Below are 21846 nucleotides of genomic sequence, written 5' to 3' on the forward strand. Positions count from 1 at the left end.
TTTGAAGTCCTTATCTGGTTTCTCCAACATGTCGCCTCTGCGTCTGCCTCTACTGGTGGTCTTAGCTCTTCGTTATCATTCTCCTGCCTTTTAGCATGTCTGGTAATATTTGATTACATCTGAATTATGCTGCAGATGCTCTGAATTGTATCTTTCTTGATATTTTTTCCTAGTTAGCAGTTAAATTATCAGTGTATCACATTGATCCTATCAAGGCTCAGTTTTATTCTGGTTTTGTTAGGGTGGGTCTGTTTTAGTTTGCCCTTACTCCCAGGGTATGGGTGTCTATGTCTCAACTAAGGGCTTGGAGTGTTCACCAAGGTCTCATCATTCTAGCTTGGCCGACATCCAACACCTTATCCTTGCACGGTTTAAGCTCTGGAGTATCTCTTCAGAGTTCACATTCCAAAGATGCCCTGTGCCACTCGGGTCATGATCCCTAAATACAGCAAGGGAACTTACTTCAATAAAGTGTATTTAAGCCATGTAGGTCTCATCTGAAACCCAGTTTTAGTCAAAGACTGGGATCTATAATTGTGTTTATGCACAATCTGCTTGCCACTTGTTCACACTATCTGCAAAAGCCAGGCAGAATCCTGAGTTTCACTCTTCAAGGTTCTCCCTTTTCTAACTGCCTGCCCCTAACATTCCAGCTGCCTTAGAGCCCCAAACATTGACACCTGCCTGCTCCGCCCAGTGAGAATGCTACTGTTCCCTACCAGGTTCCACCTCCTTGGGCTTCAGCCAGCAAAATGACCTCAGGGAAAAACTAGTGGGTAAAGGTGGGTCTCGCCCCCAAGGATCGCAGTACTGTGGTAATTGCTGTTTCATGCCTCCAAACAGCTGTTTTGTATATCTGTCTAGATTTTATAGGTATCTGTAGCAATACCAATACCATTTAGTCCATCACAGCACTGAAGGTCCAACTCTTTATTTTTAAATGGTAGCAACAAATCCTTTTTTCCCTTTTAAATCACTGAGTGGTCTTTTAAACATTTGAATGCAATCATATGCCCAACCTCACATGTGGTAAGAAAAACACTAATTAAAACTATCCCAATATACCGTTTTCCATCTGTAAGTTCAGCAGAGGTATAACTCTGATAACATGCTTTTGGTAGAGAGTCTGGAAAAGGAGTCAGACTCACATGGTGATGGTGGGAGTGTGCAATGACAGAGGCCCCCCGGGGGCAGCGCGGCAACGTGAATCAGTTCCACCTCTGGGGATCTATCTTGCAGATACAGGTGCACACATGCAAGATGGCACAGGTATATAATAGTGTTTCACTTTAATTTCTTTTTTTTTTTGACTACTCAGTAAGATTTTCTCTTCACATGATTTGCTCATTTTCCTTTTTCTTTTGCCTATAAATTAGGAGCTGGTTGGTTTTTCTTCCCCTGCATATTATGCAAATTGATCATTTTTAAAAATTAGTATTAAATATTATCTCCCTGTCTAGCATTTTCCATGTTTATGGTATCATTTACTGAATAAATATTTGAATTTTTAATGAAGTCAAATTGGTTAATATTTGCCTTTTTGGCTTATAGGTCCCTTTCTTGCTTAAGAAAGCAAGCCTCTCTCACTTTGACTGTATACCTATATTCTGCTAACTTCTCTCCTTACATTTTCTGGTTTTATTTTTTTGCATCCACATTACGACAGACTAAGTCACATTGAGCTAACTTAAATCAGCTCAGAAAAGCTAACAGGAGTGGTTGCATTTCACAGCTAATTTTCTAGTCGATCAAGTCAACAGTCAATTAAATACTTCAGGCCTGTGCTGTCTCCTCTCACCACTGTGTTTACGGCCCTCAGGCCCTCAGCGTGCCAGCTCAAGGCAAGCTGCCAGCTCACTCTGAGATAAGTGTTCTCCCAGCTACACATGATCCCGGACAGAAAATTAAGTGAAGTGTTGTAGTTTGAAAGGCTTCTCAACGAAAGGCCCTGCTGCGTTTAAAGCTTCTGGAAGCAAGAGTAAAGAAAGGCTGTTAATGCCAGCAATGGATTTAATTAAATCAAACAGATAATGCTATCAACATCAACGAGAAAACAACATTTTGTGAAAAGAACTGAAAGGTGTCACCACCTCTGGTTATGGAAGACTGAGACTGAGACTCCGAGAGAGAGATGTGTGGCATCACTCTGATGTGGGAGGAGATTCACTGGTATGAACACAGTGAGTGGCCAGCAATTCTTGCACTGGATGTTAAGACTATACTGCTTTAGACAGTATTCCAAGAGCTATCAGGAGGGGGACGGCACCAGCTGAGAAGATTAGCAATATATTTTTCAAAGTGTGTGTGTTTATTATACATTTAAATATATATAGTTCGATAGAGATCAGCCAAAATGAGTTGCAGACCAAAATCTACAAGTCATCATTTCCCACAATGTAAAGCATTGTAGAGAGTGACTGTGGATACTACATCCAACTCTGGCTCACATGAGTGGTGGGGATGGAAGAAGAACGCAAGTGAGTCTGACACTTCTCACCACAATGATGGCAACTGAGATTCATGACAATGTCAGCAAGACTGCAGTTTGAATTAAGCATACCCATGTGTCTGGTCTAAAGAGATATCTTGACTTACCCAACTAAGAGACAATATTTTCTTGAGAAAGTGTACTTTACAACTTACTAAAAGAAACCACAAAATACCATGGCAAAACATAAAAATGTATCTAATTTCTCTGAGTTTGAGAAGTTATTTTAAAAAAATTAGCTAAAGCAGCTCTGGCTGGTATGGCTCAGTGGACTGGGCACTGGTCTGTGAAATGAAAGGTTGCTGGTTCAATTTCTAGTCAAGGCATGTGCCTGGGCTGTGGGCCTGGTTCCCCCATTGGTGGCATGTGAGAGGCAGCCAATTGATGTTTCTCTCTCATATCAGTGTTTCTTGCCCTCTCTTTCTTCCTCCCTTCCCCCCTCTCTAAAAATAAATAAATCTTAAAAAAAAAGTTAGCTAAAGCAAACCAATGTGCAGAAAATAATGTATTAACCATATCGCTGTTGTTTTAGAACATGAGTATCAGCATACAGAACTGTTACAACCACAGTGCAAGATACACTTTAAATAAAAGAAGCAAACTCGAACTATAATTAGAGTTAAGTTAAATGAAGAGTACTCACTGGAAACCTAACTACAGTGACATCTGTCTTTGTGGCCTCGACCAGGAAATCCATCCAGAAGTCCATGAGCTCCTGTATGTCCACAGGCTGCTCTGTCGTCACTTTCACAAAATGTTTATAGATCAAAATTGTCTCTACAATAGACTTGAGGTACCTAAACATTAAAAGATATAAACACATAAGAGGCAGATTTAGAGCCATCTGTTCCCACGTTTCCCAGTCTGACTCTGTAAACGTCAATATGGCATAAAAATTATGCATTCAGATCCACCAAACATCATTCATTATTTCTTACATGTCATGTACTCTCACATGTCATCTAAGTCTCACAAAAATTCAGTAAAGCAGGGTAGTTTATATCCACTTGATAGATGAGGAAACAGGCTTAGAGGGCTTAAATAACTTGGATTGGATGATACATTTATTGAAAACATAACTTTTAAAATAATGCCTATATTGTATTCAAGGAACTGGTTAATGCATTTGCTTTAAAATATACTTCCTTAAGGAAACTTTTCTAAATAGACCCTTCATGAGAGATCATTACTTTGCCTGAAGCAACTCAGCTTACACAAATATCCCCAAATCTGGTAAGACAGCTGGTGCCCCCACCAAAAGAGTATAAAAAATGAGAAACAAGGTAGTTATATGAGATACTGGGTATGCAAGCACACTCTAAATTATAAACATGCAAGCAAACATTAAATTAATAGTTACTACTGCATAAAGTAATGCCAGTTTTCTTGTCAACAGAAGCCAGGATACCTAAAACAAATCACTTTGTATCTGTGGTTCAGTCTTGACCTCCTCTGTGATCAGAATGGTTACCATAAGGAAATAACAAATTTGGCTGCATTTAATGCATACATTTATTAGTTCATGTATTTCATGTCACTTGCTGAATGCACACTGTAAGCATATTACTGACAGTATAGCCCTGTTCTCAATTGTGCACAGTGCAGAGGAGACAGAAGGTAAAAGGTATTATAGCACCATGTGACCAGTATCAGTGGAGCTAATAACAAAATAGATAGGACTAACAAAAGTCATACGGTCAGTATCATAGAAATATAATGAGAGAATGCAGAAACATGGGAGAAAATTTCATGAGATAAAATAATCACACATGCATATGCTACAATATCCATGGACTTCTCTCTGGGTGTGGGGAAGGGTTATAGGACAGGGTTATGAACAGATGCGATTTACGAGTGTTCCCCAGGTGCAGAAGGGCACTGGGAGGGGCATTCTCCGTGGGTGCTGAGACACAGGCGCCTGAAGCCACAGTACACATGTCCAGTGTGAACAGAGGGCAGTGCAACCAGTGGGTATGACAGGAGCTGAGGCTACAATGACTAAGGGCCAACCTTGTTTGCCAAGCCTTTGGAAATGGACTTTGTCTTTTAGGTGGTGAGGTGCCATTGAACTATATTGATTTAAGGATCTCAGTGGAGGGGAAAGGTCAGCCATGCATTTTAGAAAGATCACAGTGGGAGTGATGCCGGGGAGGATTTTCGGAATGTGAGAAAATCCTTTATGAAGCTATGAGGCCTGCCACACTGGACATGTCCTTAAATGCTTCCCTTCGAGGAAAACAAGTCACTGTCCTGGGCTCTGAGCAGCTTTATGCCTTTCTCAGTATCAGTGTTAACCTTTAAAAATCTTTACAGCTAATGAGTAGTGATTACAATGTGATGCATGATAAAATCAGCACTGTTTTCCAAAACAGTCCTAAATGCAGATGGAATTTTGTTTTCCTCTCTTCAATTACCACATACAAAATGATGAGACTTGGGTGCATGCCAAGAACAATTTGAAATTAGAAAAACATACATATATACAGAAAACACCCAAATGTGTCAGTAAGCCCTAAGTAAAAGAATGGTAATTCCAACACTGAGATTAGATCATAAGGAAACAAATGGCTGTGTTTGCAGCAGAGGCCTGGGAGGCTGAGGTGCAAACTGTGAGCCTGCTGATCAGACCTGGAGGCGTGACGTGTGAGGCTCCTGTATGATTGCTGTGGGTAACACTGGGTTAGCGGGTTGGTCGCTGTGAGAGAAAGGCTAAGCTGGTAGCTGGCAGATATCACCGATGTCCAAAGGCATCAGAACCCGTATTAATGAACCTCACTTTCGCCCTCTAGATTATTTTATATTCTAAAAGCAAATAAAATAATCTACTTGTCAGTTCACAAATATGACAATTTGGAAAAAAGAGATAGGAACTGATTATGAAAAACAACTGCATAAAAATGTAACAGTTTATTACCATGCTGGTGTCTTCAGTTTAAAAAGCTTCTCAGATGCTTGAATGACTCTCATGTGGTCATTGGCCAGAACACTGGCCCCCAGGAAAAATCCAACTTCCCAGTAGCTCTGGAGCTTTTCCAAGTTTCCCTTTTTACCGAGAAGGCTGCTAAGCTTCACTCCTAGAAGATGGATAGGAAGTACATTACAAACACAGCAGCTAGGCAGAGCTGACTTTTTATTAAAAAACAAAATGAAGTTTTCACTCTTCCTTTCAGATTAAAATAGCTTTGTTAAGTTTCTGATTATAAAAGGGGTTTGAGTTCTTTGTAATAATTGTCAGACTAATCATAAAGGTACACAGAAGAAAGTGAAACCCATTAACTTTAAAACCCCAAAATAACTGCCACTGTCACTTTGATGTACATCATTGTAGAATTTTTACGTATGTCTGTATATGCAAAAATTAAAAGGTAATAACACCAAATGCCTTGCTGTGTAACCTCCTTCACTCCCTTATTATACCACGGATTTTTCAGTTACTTGGAAGGGAAATACACTCACATTCTATCAGTCAGTTGAAGTATAAATGCATACAGTATATATATATTTTGGAACAGCAAAATGCTACAATAATTAATAATTATATATGTGAAGGAAACAAACAGATTACACTCTCTTGATTACTGGTACTTTGTAACAACACTTGAAATCAAGTAATATAAATCCTCCAACTTTGTTCTTTTCTATATTGTTTTGGTTCTTTTGTGTTCTTTGCATTTCATTAAAATTTTCATCTCTACTCTGCCTTGTGTTATTTTTCATTTCTACTTATTTTGCCTAAAAAGAATATGTCCTTGCAGAATTGTTTAGTGCCACTAACATCCATAACTGTCAGGAACATTATCTGAGATTTGGGTGTAAAATAAAAAGGTTCAGTGAGTCATTTCAATATCACATAAGGGTATATTCACACAAGGACTGTCTACAGAAAGTTTAGTTAGTTCATCTCACTATTTGCTGTTTATTAAAGATCTCAGAGAAGTTTACTTACTAACTTGTGGTTTTTTGTTCAATAGAGATGCCAATATTGGGTTGGCCCAAAAGTTTGTGTTTTTTGCCATAAAATGGCTCTAGTAGCACTTAGTAGTCTTTAACTTCATTCAAAACAATTTCGTTAGATTGTATTGTGAGAGTCTTCATATCAGTGTGCATTTTAGAAAAACTTATCAAAATTAGTGAATTTTTGTGCAGCCATTTTAATACTGAAGAGGGAACAAAATACACAACATATTATGCTTTATTATTTCAAAAAATGCAAAAAATAACTGAAACACTAAAAAAGGTCTGTGCAGTGTACAGAGAGGGTGCTGAGATTGACCAAACATGTCAAAAGTGATTTGCGAAGTTCTATGCTAGAGATTTCTGACTGGATAATGCTCCATGGTCGGTAGACCAGCTGAAATTGATAGCAATCAAATCGAGACATTAATTGAGAACAACCAATGTTATATTATATCACACAGGAGATAGCCAACATACTCAAAACACCCAAATCAATGAAGTTATTTGTGAACATGAAAAATGTGTCTTCTATCTTATGGAAAAAGCCACACAGGCTTTTTGGCCAACTCAATAATTCTGTCTAGTAAAATAGATAATCCCTAAGACTATGACCTGTTGAACATAAAGTAGTTTTTTTTAATCGAACTCAGAAATCTTATCCTAACATTTCTTTGTTAAATTATCTACAAATAGTCTTATTTCTTAAATGCTCTTTGAACTGGACATATCCTCTTACTGATTTCAATATCAACTAACTAAAATCTCTTATACGTGTCCATTTTGTATTTCATGAATTACAAATTGTATATTTTGAAAATTATACTTTAACAAAATAATATTTAAAAAATGTTATGCTTTTATTATATAATTCCACTTAAGCCATGAGTGTTTCATGAAAATATCCATTCTTCCCATTTTGTGATGTTAAAAAGGGAACAGCATTGTCATCTTAAAATTTCATGAGATAAAAAAAATTACACATGTGTATGCAACAATATCCACGGTCTCCTATCTGGGCCTAATGAAAAATATAATGAATACAAAGGAAAGAAGAAAGTGTGTGGGAAAAGTTAGAAGTAAAAAACATGTCTCTACCAATCACAGTGGAAAATGAACATCTCTTACTGTGTTTTACATGCAGAACTATGAACCGAGGTCTGATCTAGCAGCAAACAAGGTCAAACATTTAAATAGGAAATAAGAAAATGTTTAATAGTAAAGGGGATACAATAATAGTTTCTAAATAAAATTTCAGATTTATTCTTGAATGCCAGAAGTTCATTCTGGCCTTGGCATAAATCTGTCACACCATCATGACACTAATTCATTCGGCATTTAGACAAAATGTTGTTTTTATAGCAAATAGCATTTTTGCATATGGCTATGCCACAATTTATCTAGCCAAGTGTAGCTGATGACTTTTTATTACTATAAACATTCTTGTACACATACCTTTGTATACCTTTTCAATTATTTCTTTATCATCAGGTCCTAACCCTGGACTCATTAGGTGCAGAAGATGTGCCCATTTTAAGTTTTGATGCATTTTGCCAAATTCTCCTTAGAAATGCTGCACCAATTTACATTCTCACTAGTGGCACCTGACAGTAATCTCTTGTCCACACCTTTCCTAGTTATGGACACTATCACGTTCTTTCATCTTTACCAATCTGGTGGAGAAAAAAACACCACCACTGCCTTTTTTTAACCATTGAAATTGACTTTGATGTTTGCATTTCTTTTGTGAATTAACTTTTATGCTTTTTCTACATGATGTATGAAAACTGTTTCTACATGAAGATAGTAATCTTTTAGGTATGTAGTTAAGAATATAGCTTTAATTGGTTATATTTAGGAACCCCCCCATGAAGGAATACAGGAATAAACATCTTAGTACATAACATATTTTTTCCATATTTAAAAATCATTTCCATAGGAACAAGTCTTAGAAGTAGCATTATATACTTGGTGCTAGGCAACAACATTTTTAAGGCTCTTGATTCATAGGCCCAAATTGCTAAAGCACTATTATTGATGTACAATTATATTTTTTTACCTCGTCCTTACCAGTGGTATATTTTCTTTAAAAAAAATTCTGGCTAGCCCTAGCTGGTTGGCTTAGTTGGCTGGAGCATTGTCCTGTACACCGTATACCAAAAAGTAGCAGGTTCAATTCTGCAAGGTTGTGGTCAGGGCACATACCTACATTGTGGGTTCGATCCCCAGTTGGGGTATGTATGGAAGGCAACTGATTGTTTCTCTCTCTAAAATCAATAAAACATAGCCTCAGATGAGGATTAAAAAAATTCTGGCTAAATTTACAAGCAATAAACACTACTTCAAATATCATCTGATCGTCATTACTACTTCAAATATCAAGATTTAACTGTCTGCTTAGGCATTTTAAACTGAAAGTGCTATAATCAGAATTGGTTGGCTTCTAAGAACTGAAGATTTTTTAATAGTTTAGTTTTATCATAGATTTAAGACTTGGAGCTACTATTAGATTTAAGGCCTCTTTAAAGGAGAAAGGTAGGAAACAGAGCCTTTACTGATCAACTCATTAGATGCCTAGCACAATGCAAAGCACATTGGAAATATAACTTTCAATCCATACAACCACACAATGAATTACAGATTATCTCCTTTTTGCAGTAAGGAAAAAAGAGCTCAGAGACCTTGAAAAACTTGTCTAAGGTCAGACAGCCTCCATAAATAGTGGAGATTAGATTCTTCCCATTTCAATTTTCCGACATGGAGAATTGCAAACATGCATGGAAGGAGAAAAAAATATTACAATGAAGGACTATATTTTCAATTATTGCCAACCTTTTGCTATTGCTTCATCTCTCTGAGTATTTTTGTTGTACCAGTTCAAATTAAATTACAGACATCATGACATTTCACCCTTAACTGTTGCAGCATTAATTAAAATATTATCCTATTCAATTACTACACCTAACACAAATAACAATTCCTTAGTATTTATCTTGTATCTGGTCCTAATTCAAATTCTCTGGTATTTACCCAAATGTTTCTTATAGCTTTTTTTGTTTCAAAGCAAGATCTAATTAAGAATTACTAATCACATTTGTTTTTTATGTTGTGAACTCTAATTTAATGTAACCAATCCACCCATACTTTTTTCCATGACATTGATCTTTAATTTTTTTTCTTTTATTGATTCCAGAGAGAGGGTAAAGGAGGGAGAAAGAGAGGGAGAGAAACATCAGTGTCAGGGAAAAACATCAGTTGGTTGCCTCTTGCTGACTGGGGCCTAAACCTACACCCCAGGAAAGTGCCCTGACAGGGAATTGAACCAGAGATCTTTTGTTTTGCGGGACAACACCAAACCAAATGAGCCACACTGGTCAAGGCCATGACATTGACTTTAAAGAGCCGAGGAAGGCTGCCTTGTGGAATGTCCTTACATTCTAGGTCTATCTGATAGCACTTCACAATGGTGTCTGATTTATTTCTCTAGACACTGTGATTCCTACTGACTGGACGTTAGATCTTAAGATTCAGGCTAAACATTTTTGGTGAGACTATTTCACAGGAGTTGCTGTTTATTCCACATCCACCACGTCAGGAAGACTGCATGGAGCCATCTCACTAAGGATGCTGGTTGGATCACTGATAGCCTGACCCCTGGAGGAAATGCATAGGTATCAATTGCTCCTTTCTAAGAAATAGGCAATCTGCATGCGAGTGAGCTTTGGCACCATGTAAATATGCAATTATAAATTTTTTCACAAATAAACATTTTCACTGATCCTTGCCAAAATCCTTACTTCAACATCTTTCATGATCAGTTTTATCATTCATTCTTTTGAAGAATACATTCCCCTGAACAAAATACATTTAGTATGTAGCACGCCTGAAGATGAGCTTTATCTCATCAACTGGATGAACTATAGTATGTATTTAAAATGAACAAAAAGTACTTAATTTTTTCCCTATAATTTCCAATGTTCTGAGAAGTTGGTCACCTCCATAGATAACAAATAAGTTGATTCGTGCTTGGTGATGAATTTTGGTTTTGTTTTGATTTTTTCTTGATTATCTTTATAGATTCATTGATTTTTTATATATTCAGTAATAAAATTTTATTTTTATTGCTCACTAAAAATGAGATTGAAATAATGGTTTGTATGAATTCCAATCACACTGTTTTTTAATTACATCATCATTACTGCAGGATACCCCCACCTATTATTCTGACTCTCTCCCATAAAGTGTAATATAGTTTAAAAAAATCCCACTAAACATCAGAGAATGATCTTTCATTTAGCTAAAGTTTGAATATTAATTGTAAAGCTTGTGAAGCTGAAAATAGGATGAAAATGTAAGATGTTTGTCCGTGTTATTAAATCTCAGTTCTAAATAGTTTAAATATCAATGAGTTTTCAAAAACTGGGAAAGGAAAACACTTCATAAAGCAATTAGTCATAACCTCAAACAAACACAAGAATTAAAAGTCTTCAAGCAACAATGTAGTTAAGAATAATTTCTTACATTACAGGTCTTAAGATAATGATGTTTAGTGATCATCTTATGACATCTTAATTTTTAATTCTTTACCCTATCTAAATAAATAAATCAAAATATCAAAATGCATCTAAAAAAAGGATTTCATAAAGAAAAGTCTAATTGCTATAAAAATTCAGTAATTCAGACTAATTTATATGTTTTAAAGGGTCCAAGAGAAGGAATGGGAGAGTATAGAAAGTACTGAAAAATATGTTAAAATGCTTTTTAAACTGTATTTTCAAAATATATCAAATATGTTATTAAATTAATCTTATTTTTATTACATAATATTAGTGCTATTATATTAGACTACTAAATTATTTAGTCAACCTGGTTTTCCTTGACAATCCCTTTAATGCTATTTTATAACATAAAAATTAACTTTAAGTAGGTCAATCCATGTTGGTTAGCATAATTTATAATAGAGCAGAATCTAAATTGGTGACTTTTAACTGCCTTTTCGTTATTAAGAACACAGAATTTTAAAAAGTCTAAAACTTATCTCTTGCAGTAGCTAAAAATTCATTTTCCTATTTTATGTCTAAGTTTTGTAATTTCCAAAATTTAAAATTTAACTTCATAATATTTTTCAAGTTCTTGTTCAATGTACATTATAAATCAGTTCTTGGAAAAAAAAAACAACTAAAGTATGTTTCCTTTACATAGTTCTATTAATTAGCATTGCTCAAATCTCAGTGCTGACCCTTTTTCTTTCTTTTCTAGCTTTATTAAGATATAACTGATGTATAATATTGTGTATGTTTAAGGTGTACAACATGACTGGATACACTTATACGTTGCAAAGTGATTACTACTACCATGGCATTAGCTCCCACCTCTATCAGGTCACATGTACCACTTCTTTTTTGTGGTGAGATCTCTCTTAGCAGTATGCTGACCATCTTAATCTACGTTTAAATTAAAAATGAAAACTTAGAACATGCACATTTTCAAACCTCTAGGCTATTGCTCTATCTGCAAATGCAAATGAATATCAATTCCTTAATAACCTGGAGATGTCAATAAAAATTCACCGTAAGTTCAAGAATAAGGCAACATGAATTACTTTTAGATCACTGATTCATGAGGACACACTGACTATTTGGCTACTGTAGAGTTTTAAATTTAACCTTAGATGCAACATTTTTTTATAATTGTAATTTATGAAAAGCACAAGTGGCAATGTGTTTGCACTTACCAACTGAAAACAGTACTTCGAATAAAACTTTGTGCGTTGAATACTTGTGCAATCCAGCAGTGACATGCTATTTTATCATTCGTTAAGTCTGGGCCTTTCAAAAAGTACTTAATACTCAAACTTTATTTGCATTCTAAGATTCCCTAGAACACTGCATATGGCTATTTTATGAGGGAGGACCCCAAACACCCCAAAATTTATTTACAAAAAATGTATTCATTCTTAACATGCTTAAACTTCAGTCACCTTCAAAGTACTCTCCATATGATGCAATACACCTATCAAGACATTTTTTCCACTGCACATAACAGTTTTTGAATTCATCGATTTGGATGTTTTTTAGTGTTTCTGATGTTTTTGGTTTCACCTCTTCCACATCTGCAAATGTTTCCCTTTGACAAATTTTTTCATTGGGGAAACATAAGAAGTCGCTCAGTCAAGATCAGATGAATAGGGAGAAAGGGGTGTGGGGATTATGCTGCTTTTGGTCAAAAACTGATGAATACTCAGAGCAGTTGTGGGCAGGTGAACTTGAAAATCACCCATGGTGAAACAGGCACACATGTTGAAAGTCTTCAGAAAAATTCACTGAAGCTAAACTCACAATGCCAGCTGGTACACTGATACGGAAGGGCTCCTACAACACTCACCTAGTGGGGGAAGCCTGTACTACAAGGAGCCTGCCCTCCAGAAGTAAATTGTTTTTTGGGGGGGTCCCCCTACATATTAGCCCTTCCCAAAATAATGTAACAAATGTCTAGTGTTCATTATTTTTTAAAGAAAATTAAACAAAAACATTCTCCAGTTAAAAATCTTAAAGGAAAAATTCTACTGTTCATAGCTTCACTAAAATCAAGTTTTCTCCTCTCAGAAAAATATGGTCAAGTATTTCTGTCTGTAGTAATAACTCTTACAAGAGTTTGAAGAGTTCTCTAAAAGATGGCAATTACATACTCAAAGAGAAAGCAAAATCCAACTACTGAGGAAAGTATTCTAGTCTCTAGAATCATATTATGAATGTGAAAACCAAGAAAATCACACAAAATTTGGTTGCTAATATGCCCTAATCTCTTTGCATTTCAAAGAAGGGTCAACAGATGAGATAATGTCCACAGATAAAAGGGACAAAATACACCCTATCAATCAGTGGCTACAACTCAGAGATGTTCTCTGTGGGTATCAGCCATTGCTAACACCATCTGCTTGAGCTGGTGCTCTGGGGCTTTGGAGACGCCATCTCCAACACCACTGAAATCACAGGGGCAGGTGTGCACAAGAAACAGAAACAGAAAATATTGGAGGTTTCTTCTTCTTCTTCTTTTTTTATTTTGAGCACCAAGAAAGCAAAAGCAAACTCAAGTTAACAGAGGAAACGTTCCTGATGTTCCACAAAACACTTCCTTATTTGGGGGTTGAAGGCTGAATGCAGAGTCCAGATTTTCTGTGTTACTTTGAGCTGAAACAGTAACTATTAACTAGAGGGGTTTTTTTAAAAATAGATAAAATAAACTAAAAACTGAATTACACCCCAATATAGGATGCTGTACAATAGTATGAAACACTAAACAAGGATATATAATTAAAAATTTTTTTTCAGGAAGTCAGGTAAGGTAGAAAGCAACGGTGTATCTACTAATGACCCTTTCTTTGTACCAAGCTGACTCCAGTTTACGGATTTCCATGTAAAATATCAAGCTGTGATTACCAACTTTCCGGAGCTCAAAGGAAGATTCAAACTGGTGTCCAGCTGCCAGAAGAAGGACTGCATAATTAATTCCTGACTGTAGTGTTGGCTCACTTTCAAATGCCTTTTTGAACCTGTAAGAAAAAAAATGAACACGTTTACTTTCTCAAATCATGAAACTCTGGGTGTGTAATAGCTTCTGTTTGCATAACTCCAATGCCTAAGCAAGGAAAAATATTCCCCTGGCCTCCACCCCAGAATCTAGTGTGCTATTAGGATTTAATGCTTAAGTGACTGCATATCCTCACCCTCAACTCCATTGCATTCCCCCACTTAACCCACTCTCACCATAGCAACCCAGCCTTTAAAAAACTCTTTTTCAGTAGTTTACCAGAAACGTGAGATAGTGCATGTGTGCATCTGTAAGCACTGGAAATTTAAAAATAAGAACGTTGCACGTGTCTTTAACAGTGTTTTTATTAAAAGCCTTAAAAATACACAAAGCAATGAGGAGGATCATATAGGTTAACATACTGAAACCATCAGTTCCATAAGAGTGATATAGAAATGAAGAACCTAATTGCACTAAGAAATTAAGAAAAACAGAGATTGTGCTCATGCATACTAATTTTAGCTCAAAGAGAATAAGAACCTTTTTCTGAATATGCATGAAACTGAATATCAACCTTTGAAAACACTTCAGTCTTTCAAAAGACTTCAGTGTTTGCATATCCACTGTATTTTCAAGGTAACACTTCTAAAGGCCATTCTAGAGTCTCCTCACATTCATCACTGGACAGGCAACAATATTCAATATTATTTCATTTGGGAGCATAAAGAAGAAGAAAATTAAAATAAATGCCCTAAGGACCAACAGAAGCTGTCTGATATAAATATGAAATGAAATCTTTATTTTAAAAAATCAGATTGAAAAAAATATAAGGTCTAAATACCTAATGAATGACTATTTGGTGATATGAAAATAAAAAGGTCATGAAGGGAAAAATACATTACAATTTCATGATAAAGGCATTCCTATTTAAATTAATGGTGAAAATGAAAGATAGGAATAACAAAAGTAGTAGCAGGCATAATAGTATATATTATAGTATATTCTTGGCTTTCATATATACTTGAAAATTTCCATAATTTATACTAAGTTAAACTTCAAATGGAAAGAAAGTGTATTTTTCTGAATATTAGGATCACATGCCCTTTTAAAGTGTCTTACTTTTTAAATAGAACAAATATCTGTGATGCCAACAAAATCAAATCTACATTAATATTAACTATTTAGCTTGAACAGTTATGTGTGTGGAGTAAGAAAAAAGTATTTCCAAATGTATCACTGCTGGTGAGTACAAAGCATTTTCATCTCTCCAGGATTCCCCATTCTAAAATGGAAAAAGCATGTATCCAGACTACTGATCTTCAATGCAAGTCTTATCAAGGACAAACAAGATTTATGTCTTAGAGTCACGTATGTCTCAAAGGTCTTTGTGTTTGTTCAGAATCAAGAAAGTCCCAACAAAAAAGAGTGTTGAGAGAAGAAAGAAGTTATACACTTTCCTTTCTGCCAATTCATATCAAGATACTCAATATTTTTCAACAAATAAATTCTTTCATCTCTCTTGAAACCAGAGAACATAAAATATATCTTTTAAAGATACTAAAAGGAAGATGTAAAAAGCAAGATATGACTCAAAGCAGCCAATAAATATTGACTAGCTGCTTCCTACGTGTGAAAACCAAAATGAAAAGTTGGGCTTACATCTTTTTTCTGTTGCCATAAACAATATATATATTTTAACTACAGCATAAATATCAATAAGATTAATTATTCCTATTCTTCTAGTGCTTGAGGCTCATAGTACTGCATGATAATAGCTGAACATTGAAGGAAACTGTCAGTCATGTTGAACACTGAATCTCCAGTCCCCAAATCATCAGACTGCCTAACACACGGCAGGGGATTACAAATTACTTGCTGAATGAAGAAGAATTCATCCATTTCTTACCAAGAACTGGGCTGAGACAAGTGATAAATACAGGGGTTCTTTCAGTAATCTAAATCCCAACCTTGATAAAACCCTATGACCATAAAACTACATCCTCTCGCCCCATTAAATGAATAAATTGCATATCACTTACACCATGTTACATTTTAACGTTTTTAGAATTCACTACTTGATAAAAATATTGATGACATTGTTTATATAGCTTTCATTATTGCCTACATAGGGCCTTACATGAGAAATTCCTTTTGTTTGCTGCTGGAAAGAGTTCAGTTTCCTCCAAAGAAGTGGTATATAATCTTTTTTCATGCAACTACTAAAAAGCTTGAAACTCAGTTATACCAAGCATGTTGATCCTTATTATCAGCATACTTGTATTCTCTAGTTCCTTGGTGCTAATTTTCCATATATATTTTATCATTCTATTTTATTATTTTTAAGATTCAAACTTGATAAAAAATTCATATAGCTGTTAAAATAGTGGAACCATCCATTTTGGCCGAAGAGGATGCATCTATCTTTTTTGGGTAGGTGTGCCACAGTATTAAACAACAGCAAACCCCAGTGGCTTGAAATGCTGTTCACACCATGTTTCTGCATTAGTTGGCTCAGCTCTGCTCCACCTTGATTTCCCTGTGGGACCCAGCATGAAGGAGCAGCTTTCTCTGTTAAGGAAAAGTACACACGGTACCACCACAGCACGGCTCTTAAACCTCTGCTGATAATGAGCATTAATCAAGACACACACCCAAACCTAGTCTCATGGGATGGGCAGATATACTCTTCCTACAAACGAGGACAGTCTATTTCTAACAAAAAATACAATATAGCACAGATGACATTCCCTACCAAGGAAAGCTATGATTAACATGAAATGGTAAGAAAACAATAATTTTACCTGGGTTAGATTACTGAGCACCTATTAGGTATAAGGCATTATACTTGACTGTTCAGGCCTAATGTTTCTAATTCTGACAACTCTTTAGGATACGGAAGATTTCCTCATGTTTACGTGATCGTGAAACTGAAGCATGGAAGCACTAAGCCATGCAGTTTAGAAGTGGTCCAATGGGTAGGAGCTGTCGAGTGGGAACTTTACCCAGTTCTGCTGGATTTCAAGGCCTGAGCCCTCTTCTCTGTATCACTTTGCCTACCCTTTGGTGTGTGTTAAAAAATTTTTTTAAGTCCTTTTTCATTACTTTTTTGTTTGTTTGTTTTAGTAAAAGGGAACTGGGTGAAAAAGGAAAAATAACAGCAACAACAAAAAAGCAGAGAGAACTGCTTTCATATTAAGGATAAGGTTTATTATTCTGTATACAACAGAGATAAGTATTGAAGAATTCTTGGGAAGAAAGGTGTCTGTCACAAAATATGTTTATTTGATCAATCTTATTAGACTAAAAACTAACAACTGTAAAAGACTGATATGGCAATAGTGCTGAATTTGTCCATAAAAATGAACCAGAGGAGAAAGTCTGTGTCTTTGAAAACTTCAGAGTTTAACTAGCATGAGGATAAATTAACATGGAAAATATGTTAGTCCTCACATAAAAAAAAACCTATAAACAATGATTAATATTGTAAATCTATCTATAAAGAGAGAAATGATGAGATGTGAGTGAAGCTAAATTAAAGAAGACTTCATGAAGGAAAGAGTAGAAAGAGACGTTCATATCTTAAGCCTAGTGACTGAGTAACTGTATGAAGGTATTTCCACTACTGTTGATTCTTTTCTGTTTTAGTACTAAATAGTTCTAGAAAGAGGGTAAATAATCTGTATTCCTCAATACATTATTAGATAAAAAAGATGCATACTTCTCATTAAACTTTCAAAGCAATACATTTTGTTCAAAGGTTGCCTTATTATTAGCCCTGTATCTGTCAGCTGGTTGCAAGGTAGCTCTAAGTACTTGATTATGAAATGATGAAGTCTTTTTAAGAAAGACTTAGTCATTTTTTGCATCTACACTGAAACATTAACAAAGCCAAGAATAAAGGAAATATTCTTGGACTGATTATTTCTACCTAAAGAACATGTACTTGCCATCAAAGCAGCAACTAAGCTCAAGTCAAGTTCTCTCCATTTAGCTGTCTTTTTTCCTTCTTTGTGATATAACAGCTATGATTCTTTATGTGAGACATAAAAGTAATTAAATTAGAATTTCATGGTGTTCTATATCTCTAGGGATATTTCTGAAATTAAACTCATAACTCAGAGGCAAAGCAGGACAGCATTAGAAGACAACTAATGCCAAATTACTGTGTTGAATTCATCTGGAGATGGGGGCAGGCTCTATTTAATTCAAACTATGCACCATTATTTGTATATATTCCTTATAATAGAAAAGTCAGAAAGACAATAAAGAATCTCATTCTAATCGTGTTCTTCCAGTCATTTTACTATGCGCACCTTTCCGTCAAAAGAGAATCATACTATTTTTATAATCTTTCAAAATTTGATATGATATTAAAGATTATTTTTAAACCACAATTTCCTTTTGGGTATATACCCAAAGAACAGAAAGCAGAGAACTCAAACAGATATGTGTGCACCAACATTCACAGCAGCATTCCTCACAAGAGCCAAAATGTGGAAACAACCCAAATGCCTCAGATGAATGGATAAACAAAATGTGGTGTGTAAATACAATTATTTAGCTTAAAAAGGAAATTATAACACATGCTGCAGCATGGATGAACTTGGAGAACATCATGCTATGTGAAATAAGCCAGTCACACAAACAGACAAACACCACATGATTCCACTTTATGAAGTACTAGAGTAGTCAAATTCACAGAGACAGACAGAAAACAAAATGGTGTGGTTGCCAGGGGCTAGGAGGATGGGGGACTAGATTGTTTAACAAGTACAGAGTTTGAGTTTTGCAAGATGAGAAAAGTTGTAGATGGAGAATGATAATGATAGCACAGCAATACAACTGTACTTAATGCCACTGAATCACACTTAAAAATGGTTAAATGGTAAGTTTTATGTCATGTATACAGGGTGGGGCAAAAGTAGGTTTACAATTGTTCATATGGAAAATAATAATAATGCAAGAATAAACTGTTTCACATACTCCCAACTGTAAACCTACTCTTGTCCCATCCTGTACTTTTACCACCAACTCCCTCCAACTTTGAATGAATGATATTCCACCACATGAGGATGTTATCCTTCATTTAACATTTGCCATACTATTATACATTTGGGTTTCTTTCAATTTTTTGCTACCATAAAATTCAGTATAGTGACCATGGTTGTAAACATATCTATTTCTTTAGGATGGTTTCCAAAGGACTTAATAGATTAAAGAACCTGAATTATTTCAAAGCTCCTGATGCACAATGCCAAATCACTTTCCAGTAAGGTCTTACCAATTCACATTCCCAAGGGCAGTGCGGGAGAGACACTTGTCACTGCACTCATGCCAAATTAAAGTATTTCAGCTCTGTTCACCTCTGCCAACTGCTCACAACAAGAACACATAGCTCAGGGATTTAACGTGCACTTGACTGCTTCTGAGAATGCACAGTTCTCCTATGTCTAGGAGCAATCTAAACTGATCCTTCAGTGACTGCCAATTCTCTCAAACTAAAGTGCAAATCCCATATTCAGTGGAAGCTGGGAAGATGGATGGAGACACTTTTGGGAATGCTCTGAGGAAGAAATAGAGGTGGTGCCAGATACTTAAATTTAATCAAATCTTTAAGGATATAAAGAACAGTAAAAATTTAGGAGGAAGGGAATAATGGCAAAATATGGGAAAAATCTAAATACTTAATAAAAAGGGAATAGTGTATTAGCAATCATGGTTAATCTACTCAATAAAATGGACCCACTAAGCAGAATCTCCAGAGGCAATTTACTCAGTTTTGTGAAAAACTCACCAAGTGATACGATGTTCAGCCAGGGTTAGAAATGACTGCTTTCGTTCACGAAGTGAAATCACCCTTATTCCTCTATACTCTCCTTTCTTTTCAGCATAATGCTGGCAAACCTCTAGTTCTCTCCTTCATTCTGCTGACAACTATGTTACACGAAGCAAGCTTTAGCTGCTCTCTTTAGGTGTTCAATACTTGTTATTCACAATTAGGAAACCTCCACAGTGGCATATTAAGCATTATCTATTCTTGGACTTCTACTTGATCAAGCCATAACATGCTTCATCCAATGTATCATCTGCTGAATACAGCATTAATCAAGCTCAAGGCATCAATGTAATTGCACCTAAGGCACCAGGGTAATTATTTACAAAGCACCTGTGTGCTCTACCCAAGCCTCCAGGTCATCCTGGAATTGCTGGCCCCTTAGAAGCCATCTGCATCTGCACACCACAGAGCTGGGTATCATGCTGAATTACTAAGAACTCTTCAGACTTTGTGTTCTAAAAACAAAAAACATCCAAAAATGGGAAATTCACTTAATAGACACAATAAAGGACTAAATAAAAAAATGATGTCAGTGGAGGAATGGTGAGATAAAACTGGGTGGTAAGGACGGTAATAGAGATTACACAGAGAAAGGTATCTCGAAGTCAAGAAAAAGAATAAAGGGCTAATCTGGAAAATGGAAAATAGACATTGATCTTTATTTGCAGGTTGATTGGGTTGTTACATAACTCTTCCAAAGTCAAGCCAATCCCATCAATAATATAAAAACTAAAGTGTTATTAGGCACACACTACTGTTTGAACAGCCCTTTCACTGACGTAAAAGAAAATTAGTTGATAAGGCAAGGCTGTTCTTTCCCAAGTTACTATGGAAAAAAGAACCCATTAAGGCTAAAAACAGACTTAATGCTTTTAATTTCTTGCCTATGGATATTTACAGGAGAGACAGGATTGTGCTAATATAGTACAGGTACCAAATTTCCTTTCAAAGTTCCAAAAATGATTTCCCATCTCCCTCTGAGAACAAGGAGACCATCATCTGTAAAGCCAAATGAGTCCAATCACTGCCGATCCCGTGTGACCCACGACAGCCACTACACATGAAATTCAAACAGAGCCTAAAGTATACAGACACTTTTCCGTCGTAACTTTTCCCTCATAAGCTAAAAATGTTCAGCTAGATCTAGAACTAGAGAGAAAACCCTTAGGAATTTTTAGGAAAAGAAAAATTTAATATTGTTAATAAATTTTTTAAATATTTACTTATTGATTTTAGAGAGAGAAGGGAGGAAGGAAAGAGAGAGAGGAAAACAAACACTGATTTTGTTGTTCCACTATTTATGCATTCATTGGCTGATACTTGTATGTGCCCTGATTGGGGATCAAACCCATAAACTTGGTGTATGGCGAATTCAATGCTCTAACCAACTGAACTACCCAGCCAGGGCCTTGTTATTGTCCATTTTGAACAGGGATAAAAATGACAATATACAAAGAAATACAAAATATTTTCACACATTACATACTAAGGCTAGAACACCAAGTGCCTACTATTCCAGGACTTTAACATATCTTGTTTTATTTAATCCTCACAACAGAGAATTCATTCCTCCTAGTGATCAGTTTAAACCAGTTGCAATACTCTTGCTGGTGATTTTTGTTGTACTGGGCTAATGATGAAATACTAGAAGCATGAAGAAAAGTCTGTGGCAGGTATTTTCCCTATTTTTTAATTTTATTTTTCAATTACAGTTTATATTCAGTATTGTTGTATATTAGTTTCAGGTCCACAGTATAGTGGTCAGGCAATCATATACTTTGTAAAGTGTTCCAGTATCGGATAGGTTTTTATGAACGTGCTTTCTCAGTTCTAAGGAAAAGATACACAAAGAGGGGCCTTGACCCCCAGCCCTGTGCTATGGAAGACTACTTAGGCCCTCTTCCTGCCTCCAGGCCTCCTTTCTAGCCCCTAGGCCCTGGGATTTCCTGTCCAAGTGCCCTAAGCTTTCCATCCTGGGTCTAAGCAGGCCTCATCTTTTGGTGTGCCTTCCAGAGGTAGACCACAGCTCCAGTGTGTA

The 21846-nt window shown here is 35.9% G+C and overlaps 1 protein-coding gene across 1 annotated transcript in view; it reads right to left on the reverse strand.

The window, feature by feature from the left end:
• Positions 1–21846, reverse strand: part of MAP3K5 (mitogen-activated protein kinase kinase kinase 5) — a 173653-nt gene that overhangs the window by 73850 nt on the left and 77957 nt on the right. Inside the window, exons 8-10 of the mRNA XM_045843111.1 lie at positions 13882–13994; positions 5403–5562; positions 3132–3285 (exon numbers count right to left, since the gene is read on the reverse strand). Coding sequence (XP_045699067.1) covers positions 3132–3285; positions 5403–5562; positions 13882–13994 — 427 coding nt within the window. The remainder of the gene's footprint in view (positions 1–3131; positions 3286–5402; positions 5563–13881; positions 13995–21846) is intronic.

Source organism: Phyllostomus hastatus, unplaced genomic scaffold, assembly GCF_019186645.2.
Source record: "Phyllostomus hastatus isolate PE091 unplaced genomic scaffold, TTU_PhHast_1.1 phas_contig_40, whole genome shotgun sequence".
NCBI lineage: Eukaryota > Metazoa > Chordata > Mammalia > Chiroptera > Phyllostomidae > Phyllostomus > Phyllostomus hastatus.